The following is a 22,125-nucleotide window of genomic DNA, read 5'->3' on the forward strand; positions in this document are numbered from 1 at the left end:
TAATCAATGAAAATATAGCTTTTCATATTTTTGGTGAGGGCGTCTGAGCCTTTTTTGTGTCAGTATTACCCCTCACATTAATTTTTTTTAAAATGGTAAAATGTGGGAAAGCTTGATATGAAACAAATTTTAATAATTGTTAACTACATATGTGTAGAACTGTACATAGAACTGTAACATGGTTCCTCAGTTTTGCCTTAATTTACAATTGAAAATCTTTATAGAATTATCATGGCAATTACAAAGTCAATTATCTAAACTCAATTACAATTTAATTACCATTACGACAGCAACATATTTTTGAAATTATAATTGCGCCATAATTTAATAATTATCAATTATGTGATTCTAACATTCCACACTACAAAATAAGTATTAAAAGTATGTATGATTTGTGCTGATAAATATCGGTATCGACCGATACGCAAGGCTGCATTATTGATATCATATCGGAAGTGAAAAAGTTGTATCGGGACATCCCTAATTGTCATCATACATTCAGGTGGTGAAAATTGACTTTGGGTGGGCATACCTAACTTGCTGTTAACTTGCAAGTCTCCTCCATTTCAGATCTTCAAGATGAACTGGAATCAGTATTAGTGCCCTAGAATGATAAAAAGTGCATATAATTTCAGAACATGTTATTTCTGGAATTATCATCTTCTGATTTAAGGTGTAGTTGGTTTTTTCAAAAGTCTCAGACAGACTCTCCCTTCCCCCTCTACACTTACCGTATCTTTGGGTGAATGCATGTTAATCCGATTATGTGTGACCTTATGAAAATACCTCTAGCACCCAGTGGGCACTGTGGGTGGATTTTGGTCTGATAATTCAAACAGAACTCGCTGTGACCACAGTGAGCGTGTGTTAAACGTGTGTTTAATGAATACGTTGTGTAGTGTGTTTTAATTAATTTCAATTCAACTTTATTTATATAGCACCAATTATAACAATAGCCATCTCGAGCTTATCAAAATTTACAATTCTTAAGAAAAAAACCAACAAATCCACATGAACAAGCATCAACTACAGTAAGAAGAAAAAACTCCCTTTTAACAGGAAGAAATCTTCAGCAGAACCAGGTTCAGAAGTGGCAGCCATCTGCCTCTACTGATTGGGGTTAGTGGACAGAAAGAAGAACAGAACAGGATAGAGAGATAGAACATCATTGTCCCAGACTAGTTGTGCCGTAAACTACAGATCAGAAACTGCCAACTCCAGCGTCAAGACACCTGAAACAGAAAGTAGATAGAGAAGGGCGAGGAGAAGCCACAGCCTGCAGAAAAACACGATAGAGTATTAGCAGGCCTGCCTGCATGGAAACACCTGGTGCTAGACTTTGTGTGAGTGGAATGAGTATGGGGTGGCGTGGACGTCAGTGTAAATAGTATGTAAGCAGTGTAGTAGGTATGGTACAGGGGTCTGATGTGGTAGATTAAAGCTGATATCCGGAGTTTCTGAAAAAACGTCTTGATGTCCCGCCCTAAACAGCCTCACTTCCTCCCTCTGCCTCTGCCAATCTACCAGAAGCCACGCCTCTACTTTTCTGCACACGCATCGCGGAACATAACAAGGTCGCATTGGGTTGCATTGATATAGGTCTATGGTAAGAGCCAAAATCATATTTACCTGTTTGCTGTTATGACGCGCGGCCTTGTTTCCGTGACAGTATCCGCTACAGGAAATCGAAGCCTATTGGCTTCGCGATCACGGCGCTCGTTTCCATTTCTATAAGGGTCTATAAGATGAAGGTGGGACTTATATACATTGACGTACAGTATATGAATGACCACCAGCAGTAGACCATAGTAAAAGACTAGTTAGGTATTTTTTTGCATTTCAAAAGAATCATACATAAACATAGATTTCTCAGAAACTTTGGATATCAGCTTTAAGGAGCAGAAGTGAGCGAAACAACAGCTGATGCTGATGTTTTTCATCAGAGACATCTTACACACCATCATGTCATGTCATGACCCCATCACGACTGTGTATTGGGAATGTTATGTTATGTATATGTCATGCTCATAATGACAAATTAAAATCCTTGAATCCTCATCATCACCCCCCATCCATCAAGATTGTGTTTGAATAAAATGTTGGTGTTTTACTATATAATTTGAGTTTTTAGTTCCTATTTTCAGGTTCATGGCTTTGTTTCTAGTGGTTAGCTTTACGCTTTTACATGATATACGCTTTATCGAATAAGTAGGTTTTGAGTTTAGACTTAAAAGTGGAGAGAGTAACAGCCTCCTGTATTAGAGGAATCTTACTCTTTTATTGCTTTGTAGTTTTGTTACTTTCTGTATTTTTTCTTTACTGTTATCCTTTCCTCCTTCAGGTTGGTCCTGCGGGCTCTCAGTTCGGACTGCTGGCTTGCCTTTTTGTGGAGCTTTTCCAAGGCTGGCAGATGCTGGAAAAACCTTGGAAAGCCTTCCTAAAACTGCTGGGCATCGTCTTCTTCCTCTTCCTGTGCGGCCTTCTGCCGTGGATCGACAACATCGCTCACATCTTTGGTTTCATCAGTGGCCTGCTGCTCTCCTTCGCCTTCCTGCCATATGTCACCTTCGGGACATTCGACAAGTACCGAAAACGTATTCAGATTGTCGTGTCACTGCTGGTTTACACTGCACTGTTTGCCTCCCTCATCGTGTGGTTTTATTTTTACCCCATTAACTGGCACTGGCTGGAGCATCTCACCTGCCTGCCTTTCACAAACAAGTTTTGTGAAAAGTATGACATTGATCACGACATAAACCATGTGGTGCACTAGCTGCTTGGATACTTGATGTGATGGTTGTGTCTGCTGTGCATTTCTACCGACTTTCGGATGACAACGGGTTTAATTATTTCCCGATCAACTCGACGGCCTTCAGAGCTTTTAGCAATCATATTTCTGTTGATGTATTGACTCGCTTATTTCCTTTTAAACCAACTGAGGTTTGACTATCAAAAGTCAAGTCTGATCACATTCAAAGGGCACAAAATTTAACTCAGGTGACTAAAACATGAAGGAGAAGGTTTTTTGTTTTATTTTAGGATAAATTGTTGCTCTTTCAGGTCAGTTATCAAATTCTTCCCTTTATGCGTGTAAACAACTAACAGCTGAGAGGAGAAGAATGACTGAAACCTGAGTTGTCACTTGTTACGTCGTGGGTGAGACTCCACCAGATGACACTATATAACACTATGAATGCTGCCAATCACTTTTTTCTATGTTGTATGTCTACACGCAGAATCTCAATGTTCATTTAAGTAGGGAAAGTTAAAGCTAAATGCAAAAAAAGTCCTAGCGTTATTTTTGCATCTAGTAAATATTGGTACTTAAATAAGGCAAGACCACTTGTTGCCGAAAAGAGAACAGCATTTAAAAACTTGTCCTTGTACCTTGTCAAGTCATTCTTTATGCACTTACTGAACCCGTTTCTGGCCTAATCTTACCAAAGTAACTCCACTTGCTGCTTTATACTTACTCTCAACACTGGCTTTTTATGTGTGTCATTGACGGAGTTTTAATATAATCCCAGCTCTTACTGAGGTATCTAAATAGTTTTTTTTCCAAATCTGTGACCATAGTATTTATTGTAGAAACAACTGTCCTCACAGGATACATTAGATGTATTATTAGAATTGAGTTCCTAAGTTAACGGCCTCAACAGGTATGAAACACCCGTAAAAGTACATTTGGAAGTTAAAAACTCAGATGGGTTGGAACTCTTTTAGCTGATTTCCTGAGTTTAAATCCCCTAGCACTGTTAAACCCACAGTTTGAATGAGTTTCCTGACAATGTGATAAGTTACGTAAATCAGGACCTTAGACGTCTTGGCACGACACCAAACTTTTCTTATTTTATTTGTTGCCATGTGGTGTTTTTTGTTGCAGAAGTCACAACAAACAAAGTTATATGGATGTATTAGTCAGTTTGTGTGTCTTTGGGAAAGAGGTACTGTTACGATATGCAGTTTTGTTTAGTTTCATACACTTTGATTACATTGGTATTCAACCAGCTGCAAGAACTTAATGCACCCCATTTTATAAAAGGAACCTCCTTCCTGTGCCTTTTTACATAGGAACATGTGAATGTTGAGGCAGACATACCTCGTTCTGTCTGTATGCAGCCACAGTATGTCAAGTATTTGCATTGGGACCAAATGATTTCAACCATTTTTACTGTTTAATGAAATAAAGAAGGGAAGTTTTCAACGATACATTTGGGTCTGTTTTGTTCTGCTTTTCTTAATATTTTGTCTGGATGAAAGGCTTCTCAAATTATAATGGTGTTGAAGACTATTTGTGTTGGTTTTTGAATGATAAAATACTTCCTTCCACTTTGTCAACATGGCAAATACAATACCTTATTTTACAAACCAAAATAGTGAATGTTAAAATAAAGGGCCAATGGCAAAGGAAGGATTGCTCCCGAACAGGAAAACCAAGGCTTGATTTCATATCAAATACTTGTGCGTGTTTCTCATGTGTTTCCAGCTTTTACTGTAGTTTTCACAAGTCATTTCCTTCATCCAAAAATAGTTGATTTTGTATTAAATGTTTGTGATTGTCCCTGTATAACACCTTGCAGAGGCTAGCACGCCTGACCATTCTGCAACACTCGATACATCTTATATGTATAAAAGATGGACAATATAGAAGCAAGAAAAATAAATAAAACCTTTATTGTTTATAACAATTGTTAAAACACACAGAGCTGTCTTTATTAAGACTTTGGGAGGCACAGCTGGTGACTGTTTTAAAGGGAAAAGCTGTAAGGGGAAAATCAATGGCCCGTTATTAAAGCCAATATGGTTCCAATATCGTGATAAGGATCATAGAGAATTTGGAATACACACATTTTTCTGATCATGACATGAAAATCTAAACAAAGAAAGAGATCCACACCTTTCTCATAACATTTCCTCATTTGTTTTTCCATATTTAGTGGTAAACTTGTTTACTTTGGCATGATGGTAAACGAAGCACAATGAAGAGTATCATCCTAATGACTGAACATATATAAAAATAACATATAATACATGATTTTTCTGAATCGTATGTCATAATTGAGAGTAAGAGTCCAAACATGACAAAAAGGCAGCCGTTTTCTACAGAATTAATGACCAGCATTTACAAAAAAAAAAACACACAGACTGCAGTGCAGATGACTTCCCTTCTGTGTATTGTACTGACTCAGTTTACAATTCGATACCCGCTATAGGATCATCACAATCACACAGTTGAGCTTTGCAATAATACAAGTTCATGTGCTCATCATCATGAACCAGAAAAGTTTCTCATGGCTCCAATCAGTGGATCCCATCAGCTGCGCCAGCATGGACAGATCCTCAACAAGTCTCTCATCAGCATCCACTGTTCCGACGCATGAAGGCGTGGCCTCTGACTGGGTACATCATCTCAATGAAGGTCAGAGGCCCCACTGTGATCTCACTGGGTCCCTGAACTTTGAAGCCAGACTTCTGATAAAAAGGAACCAAAAAGTCTTCACACATAAGCACAGCACGTCGGACATAAGGCAGACAACGCAGGTACTGCAGATAACGCCACATTAGGATGGAGCCTTTGCCCTGCTGTCGAAAGGTCCGATGGACGGCCAGGACGTGGATGTGGACGGTGGTGCCATGAGGCTTGTGAAGAGTCAGAGCGTCCTATGGAGGATGAGGAGGACAGCATTTAAAGGGAGCAAGTCAATGGGTGATTACAACAGCAACATGTGACACAGAAATTTTGAAACATTTATTATAATTTTCATTAAATAATTAATATCTTATTTTGCTCCCTTTTTAAACAACCCCAACATATACAGACATTCTTCTCTTTCCATCATAAGCTTGTCAGCATGACTTATCTTTCCTAATTCATTATAGTAATGCATCCATTTATTTATTTATTTATTTCTAATTTATCATCTCTAAACATCTGTGTATAACACAAAGTTATTAAGTCAACTCAGAATCATTGTATACACTACTTTATATTTCCTCTGACTTCTTTTTTAGTTTAATCTTGCTTTTGAGACCAGAAATAGATTTTTTTTTTTTTTCAGTTTAGATCAGATGAGCTAAAACTGAGGTCATTGCTGAATTTGTCCCACACCCTCAATCCAATCTCATACTCAAACCATGCTTCTTTATTTGTGTCTTGGGTAACTGGAAGCATATACATATATACCATTCAGCCACTCTCAAACAATTTGAGTTATTTGATGAGTTTAGATTATTTTTAACCATGGATCTTTGATGGAGTTGAGGCACCAGCTAAAAAAAGGTAACTGTTCTTTCAGCAGCGAATTGCCAAGTCTTTAAATCCACATGATTGATGTTTTTTGGGGGTTTTCTTACCCAAAATAATAATAATTATATATATATATATATATATAATTGTTCAACAAACACAAAGTAATGCTTTCTAGATTTTTTTTTATTATCTGATGTAAGTACGTTTAAAGGGGGGAAAGGGATTATAGTTCAATAATGCAAGGGTCGTTTTTAAAAATAAATACAATATTCAGACTACACTAGTATTGATTTACTGGTTTGCACATAGTCTCGGCTCTTCCTCTATGCTAAATGACTGTTAGTGTGTCTTACAAAGTTAAGCCTCTCCTGGTCCCACAGAGAGCCGATGATGAAAGCCACCAGCCGTCCCTCCTCGAACCAGCCAAGCGACAGCTCAGGACACAAGGTTAGGAAGTGACGCACCTCGTCCAGGTGAAGAGGACACTCACCGGATACTGAGATGAAGGCTGCGTAGGAAGGATGAAGAGGAGAGATACAGGTCATTCAAGTTCAACGAACTGAAAGAGATTGCAAAATTAAAATGTATAAAGGCTAAGGCTACCCTTTTATACCTATTATTTTATTTTTTACGAGAGCAAAAATGCGTCACCTGTGCGTAATTGCGCAGCGAATGTATGTCCTTCAAATTGAACCAAATTCGGGATATATGGCTTTAAATACAATTTCCCTAAACAATAAAATATTACTTTACCTTCTCTTTCGATCTCAAACACACTGATGGCATCCTCTGGGCTGAGCACGCGGAACTCGCTGGCCGGCAGCGTGTGTCTGCGGCCCTGTGGCACCGGGGAGCGCATGTGGAGCGGCTTCATGAACGGAACTGCGCTGACTACGGACATATTTTAGTCTCTTTGACGAAGCTTAGTAATGTGTTTTCCTGGCAGTCTGCTGGTGTCTCTTAAATGAACAGAATCCTTGCGTATGAGGTGCGGAGGTCCGAGCGTAAATTGGACGGGCGCCCTGCGCTACTTATACCTGCGTAAAGGAGGAGTTTGTTTCTAATCCTGCGAGAGCCAACCCTTCCCTTGGAACGAGCAATAAACATGTTTACACCGTGCCGTGTGCCGAGAATACCCAGCATCACTCCTCCACTTGAGACAGATTATGGGATGAAGCGTAACAGCAGCAGGTTTCCTGTCAGGAATAAGTTTAAAGAGTGAGAGCTTCAGCCGCTTGGAAGCACTGGAGCTGATAGACTTGTCAACGTCAGTGTCAATTATCACAGCTAACCCGTGATCTTTCCATGATGCTTACCAGGATTCAACTTAAGGACTCAATATAAGGACTCTTCTTGTCCACACTAAAGACTTTGCCTGTCCCTCTCCTCTCCCTTTGAAGCAAAGTTCACATTTTCCACACTCCATTTCTCTAGCAGGGTTCAGCAACCTTCGGCTCTGGAGCCTTATGTGGCTCTTTGACTATTTTGCAATGGCTCCCTATAGCTGAAAAAAAAAAAATGTTTTAATAAAAAAAAAAAAAAAGATGTATTTTCTTACAGAGGGTATTGATGATTAATGACATTGACACCAAATAAAATCATGATTGAACAATTTGTCAACCTAAAAATAAATCACATTGTGCAATAACTGCCATCGTCCTACTTCACGTCTTATCAACTTTCCTTGCACCCGTGGCCAGGGTTGGGGGTCAATTATAATTGTAATCATGTAATTGATAATTAGATACAATTATGGCATACTTATAATCATAATTGTCATTTTAAAAATCTGTTGCTGTAGTAATCATAATTAAATTGTAATTGAGTTTTGATCATTGACTTTGTTATTGTAAATTCTATATAAATCGTCAATTACAATTCAACGCAAAATTGGGGAAACATATTACACTTCTATGTACATTTCTACATATATGTATTTAGCATCTATTAAAACATGTTTCATATCAAGCTTTCTCACATTTTATAAACACATCTATATTTTCATTGATTAATTGATAGGAAAGAAATTAGATGATAGATATTTGTTTTTAGTGTATTTTACAGCTAATTTAGGACCTGTTATCATAAGCAATGCTAACAGAAAGCTAACACAAGACGAAGGCTAACTTTTATTAGATTATTTATTTCAGGCTCAGTAATTGTGATTCAGACTATCTGGAAGAAAATAGAGATTTTAATTGTGGTGGGACAATTTTATTTTAACTGTACATGTGCCAGTTTAAAATGCATGCTTGATATGTGGTGAGAGATTAGCAATTAGCATGATCATGTGTTATCAAATTAAAGTTATTATTTGTAGGCCTACAAATATATTAACTAAAAACATATATAATTCAATATAATCTATAACTATCTATATAATTTAATACACTGTATTGTCCTCATTGAGAAAGTATTTTTTACGGCTCCGGAAGGACTTTAATCCACGTGAGATGAGGCAAAATGGCTCCTTTGAGAGTAAAGGTTGCAGAGTGCTGATTTAGAGGATTACAGAATATACTATGGAGGTAGAGTTGTGTCTTTAATATTCATTGAAAAAAAACAACTTTTCAATCAAAATAAAAAACGTGTTCAAACGCAAAAAAAATATTTGAGATCTAAATAAATGCATTTGAAAACTTTTTCTTTGATTGTAAATATTTTTTTTTTGATTGAAAAGTTTTTTTGTTTTTTTTTAATTTAAGCGATTTATTTTTTGATTGAGTAATGAAAACACAAATGTACTACCCATAATTTGGCCCAAATTCAAAAAAGATTTCAATTAAAATAAATAAATAAAAAAAAAACCTAGCAATTATTTGGGTCTCAAATTTTTTTTTTTTGATTGAATATATATATATATATATATATAAGAATTGTTTTTTTATTTATTGAATAATAAAGACCCAAATCTACCTCCATACCCAGCGTGATTTGAACCCTGTCATGGTTTGTGGCTTCGAGTGGCTCGTAGCGGTTACAGAGGGTAATGCGTGATGACGTAGTCGCATTGCGAGTGTGACGCAGCCGTTCGTAACTACGTAACCACGTGCTTCCAGGAACTACTGGGCTCTTCTGCTTCTCCCGTCGTCCTCGCGCTCCTGCGTCACTCACTGACAGCAGCGATGGCGGAGCCCGGAGCGTCGGATGCGGCGCAAGCATCACCCACACCGGGCCTCTCTCCAGCAACTAGCCCGGTCTCAGAGCCTCCTTCCACGGCGGACGGCTCCCAGAGGCTCCTGTTCTCCCACGACCTCGTCTCCGGACGCTACCGAGGCTCAGTCCGATTTGGCCTGGTGCGGATGATCCACGGCGAGGAGGAATTTAACTCGGACTCAGACCTCGACGACGATGGTGGTGGGAGCGGCAGAGATGGAGGAGGTGTTGATGGAGGTGCAGGTCGAGTCCCGTGTGGCTCGGACACTGATAGTGCCGCGGACTCCCCGAGTAGGGCTCTCGGTCGCGGTTTTGTCCGCGTCCAGTGGTACCCAGAGGGAGGGAAGCAGGACATCAGGGAGACAAAGGTACGAGTCCGCCGCATGCTGACCACATTTTTATCCGTCCGCGGAGGCCCTCGGTGGGCTCGTTAGCCCGTCAGGACTCCGCCTCACCCACCATCACCTAACACCTCCATCAGGACACATAAACAAACCAGTCCATTGACTATAACCTGACTTTCATAATCGATTCTGAGCTGAAGTACAGCAGCTTTCACTACTCTGTTTTAGTCTATATATGAAGAGTGGTTATGTTTAGTTATGATTTACATAAGATAAAGAAACTGGACTCAACTTCTGTCTGACGGCATCGATTAAGAAACTATAAATGATAAACTAAATTGACACTAAACAATTAATAATAATAATAATAATAATGCATTGGATTTTATATAGCACTTTATCATAAACACTCAAAGCGCTTTACAGAATTATGGCATTATTCTTTCATGCCACACTTAGTGGTGGTAAGCTACTATTGTAGCCACAGCTGCCCTGGGGCAGACTGACAGAAGTGAGGCTACCATAGTGCGCCATCGGCCCCTCCGACCATCACCAACACTCACTCACACACTACATTCATACTAGGCAATGTGGGTGAAGTGTCTTGCCCAAGGACACAATGACAGATACCTCTGGGGTGACTGCCACCCCAGTGTGGCACCTGGAATTCTCAGTGGTCTCCCATCCAACTACCAACCAGCTTCCGAGATCTAACTAGATCAGGCAATGACAGGCTGTTATGGCCATGAATTAGGCCAATGATGCTGATATTACCAGTGTCCACCTCTTTACATCAGGTTTCCACTTTAATTTATGTGACACAGTGTATTAATCATATATGATCCAAGCTCCTCTTGCTTCTCTTTAACAGACCCTACAGAGTTTGTCCCTTCGACATATTTCATAGTGTGGGGTCTGTTTTGAGTTGAAGTTGTCTCTTATAGATAAGTTAGTCCGGGATTCGATATTGGGTCTGTACTGATTGTGGTGCTCTTTTGGAGGTTATTAATAACATACTTTGTATCAAGCGAGTCTAATCTCTTCAAGTGTTTTAGCAAAGAGTTTGGCTGAAACATGTTCTTCAAACCCCCAGCTTGCTGTCATGTTCACATGCCAGTTACTTAGTGATGTAGCTTAACTAGTACACAAACAGGTGTAAATGCTGAAAAACTGGTAGCATTACTGGCATCTACGTTGTATCAAATCAATTAAACGGATCCTAAGAGCTTTTTAGTGTCACAATCAATACACCCATCGACAACACATGACCATCTTCTACATTGAGTAGACCTGTTTTTCTGCTGCTGAAACTTCTAGTGGAGCATTGACTCCACTAGAAGTACTTTGTTTGGGACCACCATGTTTATGGTTGTAGACATTAAATTCTGGAAAGGATTCAGATCAGTACACTGATTCTGGATCAGTTTGAAAAATAAAACAATTCATATCTCTCATTACCAAAATTTTAAGAATTAATATCTGTAATACATATGAATTCATATCTATCATAATTTGACTCAGTAATGTTGGTTAGTTCTTTCATTCCCCCACCAAGTTTTATCCGGATCAGATCAGGACTCGTCGTGATTATTCAAAAATAAGGGTGCCCATCCATTTGGACCTATACTGTATTGTTATTAATGGGGATAGAATGTCTTACATGCTTTTAAAGTGTAAATGGTTATGGTATTATAATCAGGATCACTGATCCAGATAACTGCCAATATCTGGCAAAGAGAATATTTCATGCCTGGCAGAGGTTTGCCTTCTGAGTGCTCTGTTTCAAATAATTTTATGCTCAATAGCATCCATCTTCTTCTAAATCTACTCATGCTGTTCAGTTTTCTCAGTGACTGGAACATATGCCTGCTTGCTTTGAGAGGAATGGAGGGTACATATAAGACTGCTCACCACCAGTATGTCATCAAATACACTCAGGGATCTGTAATTGTTATTTTCTACCCCTCCCCTTTTCTCTAGATTTTTCCTTTTCCTTTATGGAAATAGCTCACAGGGTTCAATCCAAAACCTGTTTGTTTTGCAGCCCAGTGTTGGCTTTGCTTTGTGTTTTGAGTAAAATGCACAAAGTTCTGGTCAGACCGTCATTCAAACCTCCTACAGAACAAAAGCAGAAAGCTTCACCCCTCTAACAATGACACTGTTCGGTCACCTCGTGATGTATCTGGTGTTTCTGAGTGATCTCCACACTTTGCCGTGCATGTGTTTTTCATTGTGTAGTTCTATTTTTGTCTTCTCATTTGCTTATCTGCTATACCACACGCACTGCCCTGACACCCACCTTATCATTTCTCTGTATCTCCTGAGAGTCTGTTACGAGACAGATCAATAATTCATAAATACTTCCTGCAGTGTGTGAGGCTGCACTTTTTTGTTTTTGGATGTTTGCACAAATATTTTACATGTATTTGGTGATGTAAATGAATAAATACATGCCGTAGTTACCTCCTTGGTGCAGGTAAATGGCATGTTCTGGAGCAGTTGTGTAACACACCCAGGTGAGGCCACTATTATTACTTTTGACTAAACTAAATCTGAAGACATGTAACTAACTGGCTGATAAACATGCCTATAGACCCATGTCATATGATCTCACAGGTCACGTGATGTACGGCCCTCCGCCATCTATACTATATTTCAAGGATGGTGATGGTGATGGTGTGTGCGCGAAAACTTGGTCGACGGGTTCCAAATACCCCGAGTGTGTGTATCTGTTATTTTGGAGTAATTTGGTCATTTCAAAATGTTTATTTTAATTTTATTTCACTTCTGGATAGCCCCGAAATGAAACCTATTGAGCTTTTGACCTCAGGGTGTGAGGGGGCGCCCGGACGTTATTGACGGCAATGGTGTGCGTGTGTGTGTAACGGACCACCATTTAGTCCGGTTACAGTGTGTGTGTGTGTAACAACACCTGTCCATTGGGTGGTAGTGACTGTAGTGTTGAGTCAGATCAGTAAACGGTGCTATATAGTGAAGCCTGCTTGATGATTACTGCAGCTTCACTCACGACACACCTGCCACTACACCTAACTATTGAAAATAGATAAGTTTAGTGAAAGTTAGGAAGGCACACACACACTAAAAAACAAAAATATGAAAATGACTCAAAATACATAAAACTTAATATTTATACAAAAGACAACAGAAATGCAAAAAACGACACTAAAAAGATACAAAATGACTCCAGAATCACACGACTTAAGGCAACAAAAAATAATTATACAAAAAATGCACAAATGACGTAAAACAAAAAACTAAACATTTATACAGGAAGTACACAAAACGACAACAGAAATGCAGAAAAATATACAAAAAGGCTCCAAAAACACACAAAATGACTCCATAAAACATATATTACAGAAAAATACACCAAACGACAACAAAAACATGAAAATGACTCAAAATACACTAAACTAAATATTTATAATAATCCCACATGAATGCATACTTCCGACGGGCACTGTACATTACAGAAAAATACACCAAACGAAAAAACTATAAAAATGAAAAAAAAAAAAAAAAAACCCAACACATTAATCATGCGCATGTCTCGTAGAATTAAACCAGGGAAATTGCACACGCTATTTTACTTTGCACCTGCAAATATACCCCTTTATAATGCTACAGAGTATGTTATTATGCCCATAATTGACAACTCTTCTTAAGCTCCCACTATATGAATACATACTTCCAACGGGCACTATACTCAACTTCAAAAAAACATACATTTACAGAAAAATACAACAAAAATATGAAAATGGCTCAAAATACACACAACTAAATATTTGTACAAAAATACACAAAATTACTCCTGAATCACACTACAATAGCAACAAAAACAATAATTATACAAAAATACATGACTCCAAAAAACATATATTACAAAAAAAATTGAAATAAAAAAACGGCAAACATTTATGCACAAAAAGACAACAGAAAGATACACAAATACATATGACTCCAAAAAAACATACATTACAGAAAATACACCATACAAAAAAATATAAAAGTGATGATGAAGTCATGCACATGTACCATAGAATTAAACCAGCAAAATTGCACCCACATTTTGCACCCGCAAATATACCCCTTATGCTCCCACATGAACACATATTTCCGACGGGCACTGTACTAGTAATGGAAGAACAAGCCACCGCAGGAAACGTTTTGAAACCATAGATTGTATATAGCGACGCAGAGAGCCCACAGCGATGGTAAACTTTTGCGCTGTGTTTGGGTGTTTTAACACGGCTGGATTATATAAAGTTGTTCATTGTAGCCATGTTGTTTGTTACCCTGATGAAGGTCCTTTGACCAAAAGCTTGGATAATGAAATTGTTTTATTTGCATTGATACAAGTTTGCAGATCTATTTTTCACACAAATTTAGGTCATCAATAAAATAGCTCAGATTATGAAAAACCAGCATTGCACACTCGTATTACAGATGAATTATGAAAAATGAGCCTACTTACCCTGGATTTAACCACATAGAGTCCATTATGAATAAAAGCAGCTACTTCACAAATCCAGCTGCAAACAAACTGGTTGTAAGCTTTCAGTTCCTTGAAACTTTTCATGTGGTTCATTGTGTATGAGCTAGATGTAAAGACAATGTAGTTCACAATGTCAGGATAAGTCACTCCCGGGAAATAAGAGACATCTTCATTCCATTTCTCAACAGGAACGTTGGGGGGGTCATTCCCGCCGATTAGACCCAGTTTCTCCTTGTACCAACTTCTCTCAGCTTCTGGTAGAGTGTCAACATAATTCGTGGCCTCCAACATATTGAGGCCAAATGGAGACAACCTTTGACAATTGTTTAGCCCATGGGTTGCTTTCAATAAGTAAAAAAATAACACTATTATTCAAGTAAACACACTCATGCAGGTGCATCCGCATAGAGCCGTCATCTTCCAAGATGGAGCTGGGTCAATGTGCCGTGACATCAGTCACAAGGTCTATTTGCATCTTCCTGGTTTCTAAGACATATTCAGCAAACAACCACTACACAGGATGCATTCTTTCTGTAGTGTGGCAGTTTCTGCAGAAGTGGGATATTTCTTTATCTTGGAGCTTTATCGTAAACCAGGAGAACAGTTCTTTGTTTGATGTTATGATCTATACCTGTGCTGGCTTCCTCAGCAGTCCAACAACAAATACCTACAGTATATCAGTGTTCCCACCGATTGTATGAGGGGGGTGTGCCCTGTGAAGGTCACGGTAAATTATTTTAATTTAAATTCTAATGTGGCCACCAGATGAAAAAGGTCTTATGAGGTTACCTTTCTTATTGCACTTTTTTAATTTTAAACAGTATGGCCTCATGTTATTCAAATGAATCTTCATGACTGCATGCTATTGTTTTTCTACGTCTTCCTTTATTATTCTACTGTGGTCTCTTTATCGGACCTGGTAGACACACACATTTCCATAGTCTGACACGATATGATGAGGTAACACCAGGAGAAGCACACAAGATATCTCCCCTTTTAGAAATGCTTCTGAAGTGTTGGATTTTACTATTAATTCTATTAATGCTTAATGCCTTTCCCTGGAACAGGTTATAGAGCCTCAGGCCTTGTCCACATGCAACTGGGTAGTTTTATAAACGTATATCCACCCTTTGTTTAAAAAAAAAGTTACGTCCACACATCTTTAAAAAAAAAAAATCCATTCATACCAAACAGCATAAATGTGCTATCTGTTGTTGGCAGCTTCGTGTATTGGGGTCCCAAGTGCTCCATCATAGCTTTGCACACCTGCCTAACAGTATCTGGGACCCTGTCCATGTAGGAGGCCTGTCTATAGCTGGCCACTGTAGAAGGTAGAGAGCAGACTGCACACCAAGCAGCACTGCAGGAAACACATCCCGAACCATACCGGCCCCACGGAGCACGGCGGCACCCCCCACTCCACAGGCACAGTGGGGCAATAGCCCCAGCGGTCCAGGGGGGCGGGACACCCCTGCCGCATGCCGGCAACGAGCGGCCTGCTTTTCTGCAACAGGGAGCAACTGCGCAGCAGAGAAACCAGCTCTCGCACCAGGACCAGCACAGGCCCACACGGCGCCACAATACAACACGGCCCACAGGGAGGTGGCTCCGGCCCCCCGATGAGAGAGGACGCCAACAACCGCCCAAGCAGGGCCACCCCGCCAGCCACAGGCCAACAAGCGGGCATACCCAAGCACCCCAAACCGGCCACTGCTGCCCCACACCAATGTCACCCGCACAGTACCCCTGACGTTTGGAAACTTAAAACTCTGGTTATCAGTGTCCACACTAAACCAGAGTTTTGAATCTACACTTTGGTCGGAGTTTTCCAAAAGCCCTGTTTTTAATGACCTTATCCTGCATTTTCGTTTGGACGACAGGCCAAACCTTACTAAAATATTTGTTTTAGCAGATATCCAGCTGCGTGTGGATGGGGTCTCATTCGACTTCTGCGCACAGGTACAAATGAGGACACCTCAGTTATTGTCGGCTGCCCCTCTTTAACACTCCGGTAGTGAGGCAGTCAGAAACATAGCTGATTTGTTTTCTTGCCTGCAAGGCTTTAAAGGCGTTATGAGCCTGGAAGAGCAAAGTGATTTCTTTCAACGTTATTGGTGTAATGAGTGAACGCTGTATCTACTGTCTTACATACATGCAGCATCCTGGGATGTGTGGGTAATCATGCATCCAAAAGGCCTGGAGTACGCAGCTATGATGGAACTAGTATCATTTCTCAACATAGGCAGTCTATCTCACGTCTATTTTAAAATGTGACTGGATCTGTAGTTGTTGTTGGTGACTGGGAAACTAATTTTGGTTGTCTTAGTGGGCAAGGGAAGTTTATTTGTTTAGTGAATTTCCTACACAAGGCAACTCAATATGTTTGCATGATTTTAAAAGTGCAATATTTTGACAGTTTTAAAATTAAAAAACTGTAGTTATAGGGCTGTGCAGTTAATCGAAATTCGATTACAGTTTTTTAATTATTACACCCAACGATTATGAAATAACATAATTGAGAGAATCATTATTATTAATTTTTTTTTTTAGATTTTGTTTCAATTTTACATATGTTTTATTTGCTAAATAGTTTTATGATGAAGACCTAGAGCAGGGGTCTGCAACCTGCGGCTCTGGAGCCTCATGTGGCCATTTGACTCTTTTGCAATGGCTCCCTATAGCTTTAAAAAAAACCTATTGAAATAAAGAGTTGTTATTTTCCAACAGAGGCTATTATTGATTAATGACAAATAAAAAAAACATACAACAATTTGTTAACCTAAAAATAAATCACATTGTGCAATGACTCAGCACCTTCCTACTTCACTTCCTGCAACATCTACAGACCATCAACTTTCCTGCACCTGTGGCTAACCTTAAGTTTTAAATCCCTGGTAAATAACTAAACCAACAAAAACACTATTCTGGAAGAAAATAGAGATTTTAATTGTGTGGGAACAGATTCATTTAACCACCAATGTGCAGGTTCAATATGCATGTTTTATGTGTGGCAAGAAATGAGTGTTGATCACATGATCATGTGTTATCAAACTTCAAGTTACTTTTTGTGGCCCTTTAAATACATTAACTAAAAATAATCTTCTTTATATAACATTGTGTTCATGTAAACTGAGATGTGTAAGAATTTGAAGATGCAAGATACTGTTTAGTTGTTATTTCTTGATGTTAATTTATTTCATTTTATTTTAATCTGTTTTTAAGTTGCCATTTACATGATCAATATAAATCAAATCATGAAATCAAACATTATTCTATGTCATTTTAACTGTATAGAATTTCATTCACTGTATTGTCTTCATTGAGAAGGTTTTTCTGGCTCCAGAAGGACTTTAATCCAGTTGAGATGAGGCAAAATGGCTCCTTTGAGAGTAAAGGTTGCAGATCCCTGACCTAGAGCAAAGACACATCACAGGCATCAGGTGTTTTGTTTTGTGCAAAAGTGAACATACTTAATTTTAGTGTTTGAAGGATTTTATTCATGTTTAAATAATATATTTTCCATTGTTTTGTACAAAAAATAAATAAAGTTTTGGTTGACAAATAGTAATTTGAATAATTGTGATTTAAATTATGAGTAAAATGATCATGATTATTTTTTCTATAATCAAGCAGCCCATGTAGTGGTATTAAATAACATCTGTCTAGAGCTGTGTGAGGGTGGGGCAGGTGGAGGGAGTTGCTGCTAATGTTGACAGATTGCTGACATTGCTAATGACAAAGATGTAAGGAAACGAGTAGAAAGCAAATGGTAAAGTAGGAAAAGCCCATCTTTTCTCAAAATTGACTTTATTGTTTTTTATTTTTGCAGGACAAATATTTGCTCAAAACAGCAAAATCTGTTGAGAAGAAAAGGCTTACATTTAAACTTGCATCTGTCTGAGATTAGCTTTGTATTGCCATGATCACAAGGCATATATTGTTGTTGTACAGCTCTTCTAATCATGGCATTAAAGGTAGTTTTATTTTTCTATTTCGTTATTCCTATTGTTGCTGCTGCTTTGTGAACATTTGAGTAAAAAAAATTCACTTCTGTAGGACTGCTTCTCCGCTTTTTAACATTGACCTCAAGTTAGTGGCATTTACATCTGGGAGCATGGTTTGTCCTGAATACAAATCTAACATGATTGTGATCATTTCTACCTGGCTGCTCAGACTGTTCATGTCATTCAGTTACTCATTAGAAAAATATGAACATTTTTCAAATGTTTCATTTTAAAGCCAAAACACAGAATCATGGACTGTAGCATTCATGTATATTAAAGGTTTAATGAATATGTAAAGTTCATCTGATTGTTTCCTTAGACTTGTTGCACTGTTTTCTCTGAGTTGTTTGTGTGGCTTGGGATTACTGGAATATTTGTTTTAATTAAAAAAAAGTAAATATTGAATGATTAGAGATGTGAAAACAAAATTGTGCTCAGTTTCAATATTTAGCATAGCAGGGTGTTGTGGCACACTTCAAGCGTAATCACTTATCAGCAAAGTGCAGATGACTCTTTTTTTTTTTTTTATATATTTTTTTTATAAACAGACTTTTATTTAAAGGAAAATGACTGGCTGCAAGACATCAGCCCAGCAGGTAGTGCAGGCACAAATCTCTGTGTGAAATAGCCGTTTTTAGACATCAAGTTTTTTAAATCGCTGAACTTTAGAAAGAATATCATAGTTGGAGCAGTTTTCCTCCTGTTACCATAGTTATAACATTATTTAATTTGGCTGGTTATGTGAAAAGACAAAAAGGCCAAAAATAACTTTTTTCTGACACTGACTGGAAGAAAATTTAAAAAAAATTCAATTAAAGAGGTGTTTGTTCTTAAAGTGGATAAATCCAATCGGCTGCAGTAATCTATAAGGTCCTTGTTTGGGGAGCAAAGGGTAAACCATTGGAATTAAACACACACGTGTACAGTAGTAGTGACTTCTGACTTGCAGTGACTCGCCATCCTTTGTTGATAATGTTCAACAGTGAAGCCGTGGGAATGCATTTCAACTAAATTATCTTTTTATTAAAGGGAACATATGGTTTTAAATCCTTCCTTTTTAGATATAAATCATACAGTTGTGGTCTATATAAAGCAGAACTGCACTGCTTGGGTCTGAATTCCTCATTATTATAGCTCCCCAGACCCCTTTTCTACCCCTTTTCTGATGTGCTTCTAAGAGCAACTCGTTTTGGTGCGGTCTCTTTAAATGCAAATGAGACACTTCATACCCCGCCCCCTCTCCAGGTTCAACTCCACCCTGCTCGGCCATTTTTGTAGTTTGATAGAAGAGATATGGCTATGTAGCGGCGCAGAAAAAGTTTATTCACACGATATTTACACAATGTCAACAACGGAATACTTGTCCATCCATTCTTACATGTTCGAGCCAGAGTCGGACCCGGCGGAGCGAGATGAAAATGAAGATGATGAACCTGCAGAACCCTAACAAGTGAGCTAACACAAGCACCGAGCTAACGCTAGCGCCAAGCTAACGTCACGAAATGCATTTTAATACAGTCTTTTCAGAGACAAAAACGGCAAAATGAAATGACTAATGAAAACTTTAGACTTAAATTAAATCACGTAGGCCATATCATCAAGGATCTAAAACGAGCACACAGCGCTAACATATGAAGACGGTGCAACTGCTAATGCTAACAAAACAATGACAGGGACGTCTTATCACACTTTTTAGCGTTATTTACAGCTTACCAAAGTGCTCTGTTTGTCGTCTCCAAAGATAGAAGGAATTGAACCCTCAATCAGACAAAGTCTTTCGCCAAATCCTTCTTTATACTTGCGGAGGTTGCTGAAGCAGTCATCCTTGAAGTGCTTCGCGCACACAAAAATGACCTTACCCACAGATGTGGGTACATTTCCGTGGAAAATAAAACTCAACCAGGCACTTTGAAAAGGTTCTGATGCTGGGAGACGGTGTAATGAAGCGTGTGGGTTACTACATCCAACAACCAAACATTTTGATTTCTCCTCTCGTAACTTCTGCATCCTGGAGCTTGGACTACAAAATAAAAGCGAGAAATAAAAATGGCGGATTGCTCGAAGTGTTGGGCCTGGAGTCGATGTACTAATTTGGCAGTTCCGCTGACGTTATTGTTCAAAAAACGTAATAGAGAATCGAAAAATCGAAACAGATTGAAAAATATAACCAAAACAGAATATAAAGATATCAACGGAGCACCTGAAGAGATTAATTTGAACTTTTCTGTGCTTCTAAACAATCTAAATATACATCAAAATGCATTTAAGGGCTAAAAAAAGTGGATTTAGCATGATATGTCCCCTTTAATTAACTTTTAATAGCTTTGTTTCATCTTTACAAACGGCATTTGACAAGTTATATATACCATATAAGAACCTGAACTGGGCCGCCTACAATCTGCTGACGTTTTTGTTTAGTTTGTGTTAACTATCTCCCCACTCACTGCTTTGCTCCATCCCAATGATGACCTTACTGGTCTTCCATGATGCTGGACCCTTTGCTTTCCATAGAGAGACCATTTGGTCCCAGTTGTCCTGTTACCAGTTCATGTCAGAGTGGCCCTGCTTGTAAAGCAGTGTATCTTTGTTACTCCAGCTTGAATTTTAACATGAGAGGCTTTTATAAGAGCTCCATTTACAGATTTAGAGCTGTGGTGCTTGATGAGAACAACTACTGCATTTTAACCTGCAGTGACTAAAGCTCACAAATATCACTGCATGATGTCATCATTTCAGTATTAACAAAATCCCAGGTTGGATTTCTGTACTTTGTTAAATCAATAATGCAGAAAGTTGAAGCAGATAGAAACAAATAAACAAATCTCAACAGAAATCTCTATCAATTTAAATTTTCTACACATTTGATTTGTTCGACAAGGGATAGGAAGAAGTCTAGGCTTGTGAAGTCCTACCCCCATTCTTTACCAATAACAACTGCAAAATCCATTAAAATAAACTAAATAGACAATACAAATAAATACTCCAATTGAGCTTATAAGACAAACAGAACAAAAACAAAATGCTCAGGCACCATCAACATCTTTGAGATTTTTCTTTTCTGTACTTTTCAATATCTTTTGTAAAACATTTTTAAACTGCATTATAATCATACTTTGTTAAATCGTTTAATCAAGATCGCTCCATAAAATCACCCCACAATTGGAAATACTCATACTTTTTAAATTAGTCCGAGCATACTGTTGTTTCAACTTTAGTTTTTCTCTAAAGTTACAGTCTAAGCCCCCTGTCTGTCTGTGAACCGTTTTTGTATGTTGGCAGGTAGCAGTTTATTTTTTTGCTTTATACATTATCTGTGCAGTCTTAAATTGTACCAGATCCCCAAACCTTAAGGTATGTGATTTTTAAAAACAGTATATTGGTGTGTTTTACATGCCGAGGTTGTGGCGTCTTTAAAACATTAGCATAGCATAGAGGATTTTTATTGCAACATTTCTGTAGCCTTCTTTTCAAAATTCACAGCGCTGCTTCACAGAGCATTCCTCTCCTTTTTCTCTGTGGAGCTGCATAGACCCTTTAGTATTGATTGGTTGTCAATTGCTTTGTACCCAATCAGTGGGGGCTGTAGGCGGAACATTGTTATACAGCCAAGAGTGTTGACTTCAAGCAGAAAGAGATGTCTGTATAAGAGCCAAAGGAGCGCATTTAAAATAAACTTAAAATTTATTGGCTACAGGTGGAAAAAACGGCTGATAGGATAATTATATAAATGCTGAATTTCGACCGATTATTGCTCGAGCTTTACTGCTGACATGATTAGCTCCCACAACCCTTTAGTGAACAATTGGGTATGAAGAATAAATGGAAGATCCATTTCTTTCCTAGTAGATAATGATT

At 38.4% G+C, this 22,125-nt stretch overlaps 3 protein-coding genes across 4 annotated transcripts in view; 2 read left to right on the top strand and 1 right to left on the bottom strand.

Moving 5' to 3' along the window:
* The window catches only part of LOC114453981 (inactive rhomboid protein 2-like), a 42,406-nt gene extending 38,197 nt beyond the window's left edge, over positions 1–4,209 (top strand). Inside the window, exon 18 of the mRNA XM_028434077.1 lies at positions 2,342–4,209. Coding sequence (XP_028289878.1) covers positions 2,342–2,773 — 432 coding nt within the window. The 3' untranslated portion in view covers positions 2,774–4,209. The remainder of the gene's footprint in view (positions 1–2,341) is intronic.
* Positions 4,210–5,209: 1,000 nt separating this feature from the next.
* On the bottom strand, positions 5,210–7,441 carry aanat1 (arylalkylamine N-acetyltransferase 1). The gene is made up of 3 exons (XM_028449407.1): positions 7,004–7,441; positions 6,604–6,758; positions 5,210–5,661 (listed from the first exon to the last, which is right to left on the bottom strand). The coding sequence occupies exons 1-3, from the start codon at positions 7,149–7,151 to the stop codon at positions 5,356–5,358; spliced, it is 609 nt and encodes a 202-aa protein (XP_028305208.1). The 5' UTR covers positions 7,152–7,441; the 3' UTR covers positions 5,210–5,355.
* A 1,850-nt stretch (positions 7,442–9,291) lies between these two features.
* The window catches only part of ube2o (ubiquitin-conjugating enzyme E2O), a 45,043-nt gene continuing 32,209 nt past the window's right edge, over positions 9,292–22,125 (top strand). For both annotated transcript variants that reach the window (XM_028450931.1, XM_028450936.1), the window contains exon 1: positions 9,292–9,774. In XM_028450931.1, the coding sequence (XP_028306732.1) occupies positions 9,376–9,774 (399 nt within the window). In that variant the 5' untranslated portion in view covers positions 9,292–9,375. The remainder of the gene's footprint in view (positions 9,775–22,125) is intronic.

The sequence above is a fragment of the Gouania willdenowi genome, chromosome 1 (genome assembly GCF_900634775.1).
Source record: "Gouania willdenowi chromosome 1, fGouWil2.1, whole genome shotgun sequence".
NCBI lineage: Eukaryota > Metazoa > Chordata > Actinopteri > Blenniiformes > Gobiesocidae > Gouania > Gouania willdenowi.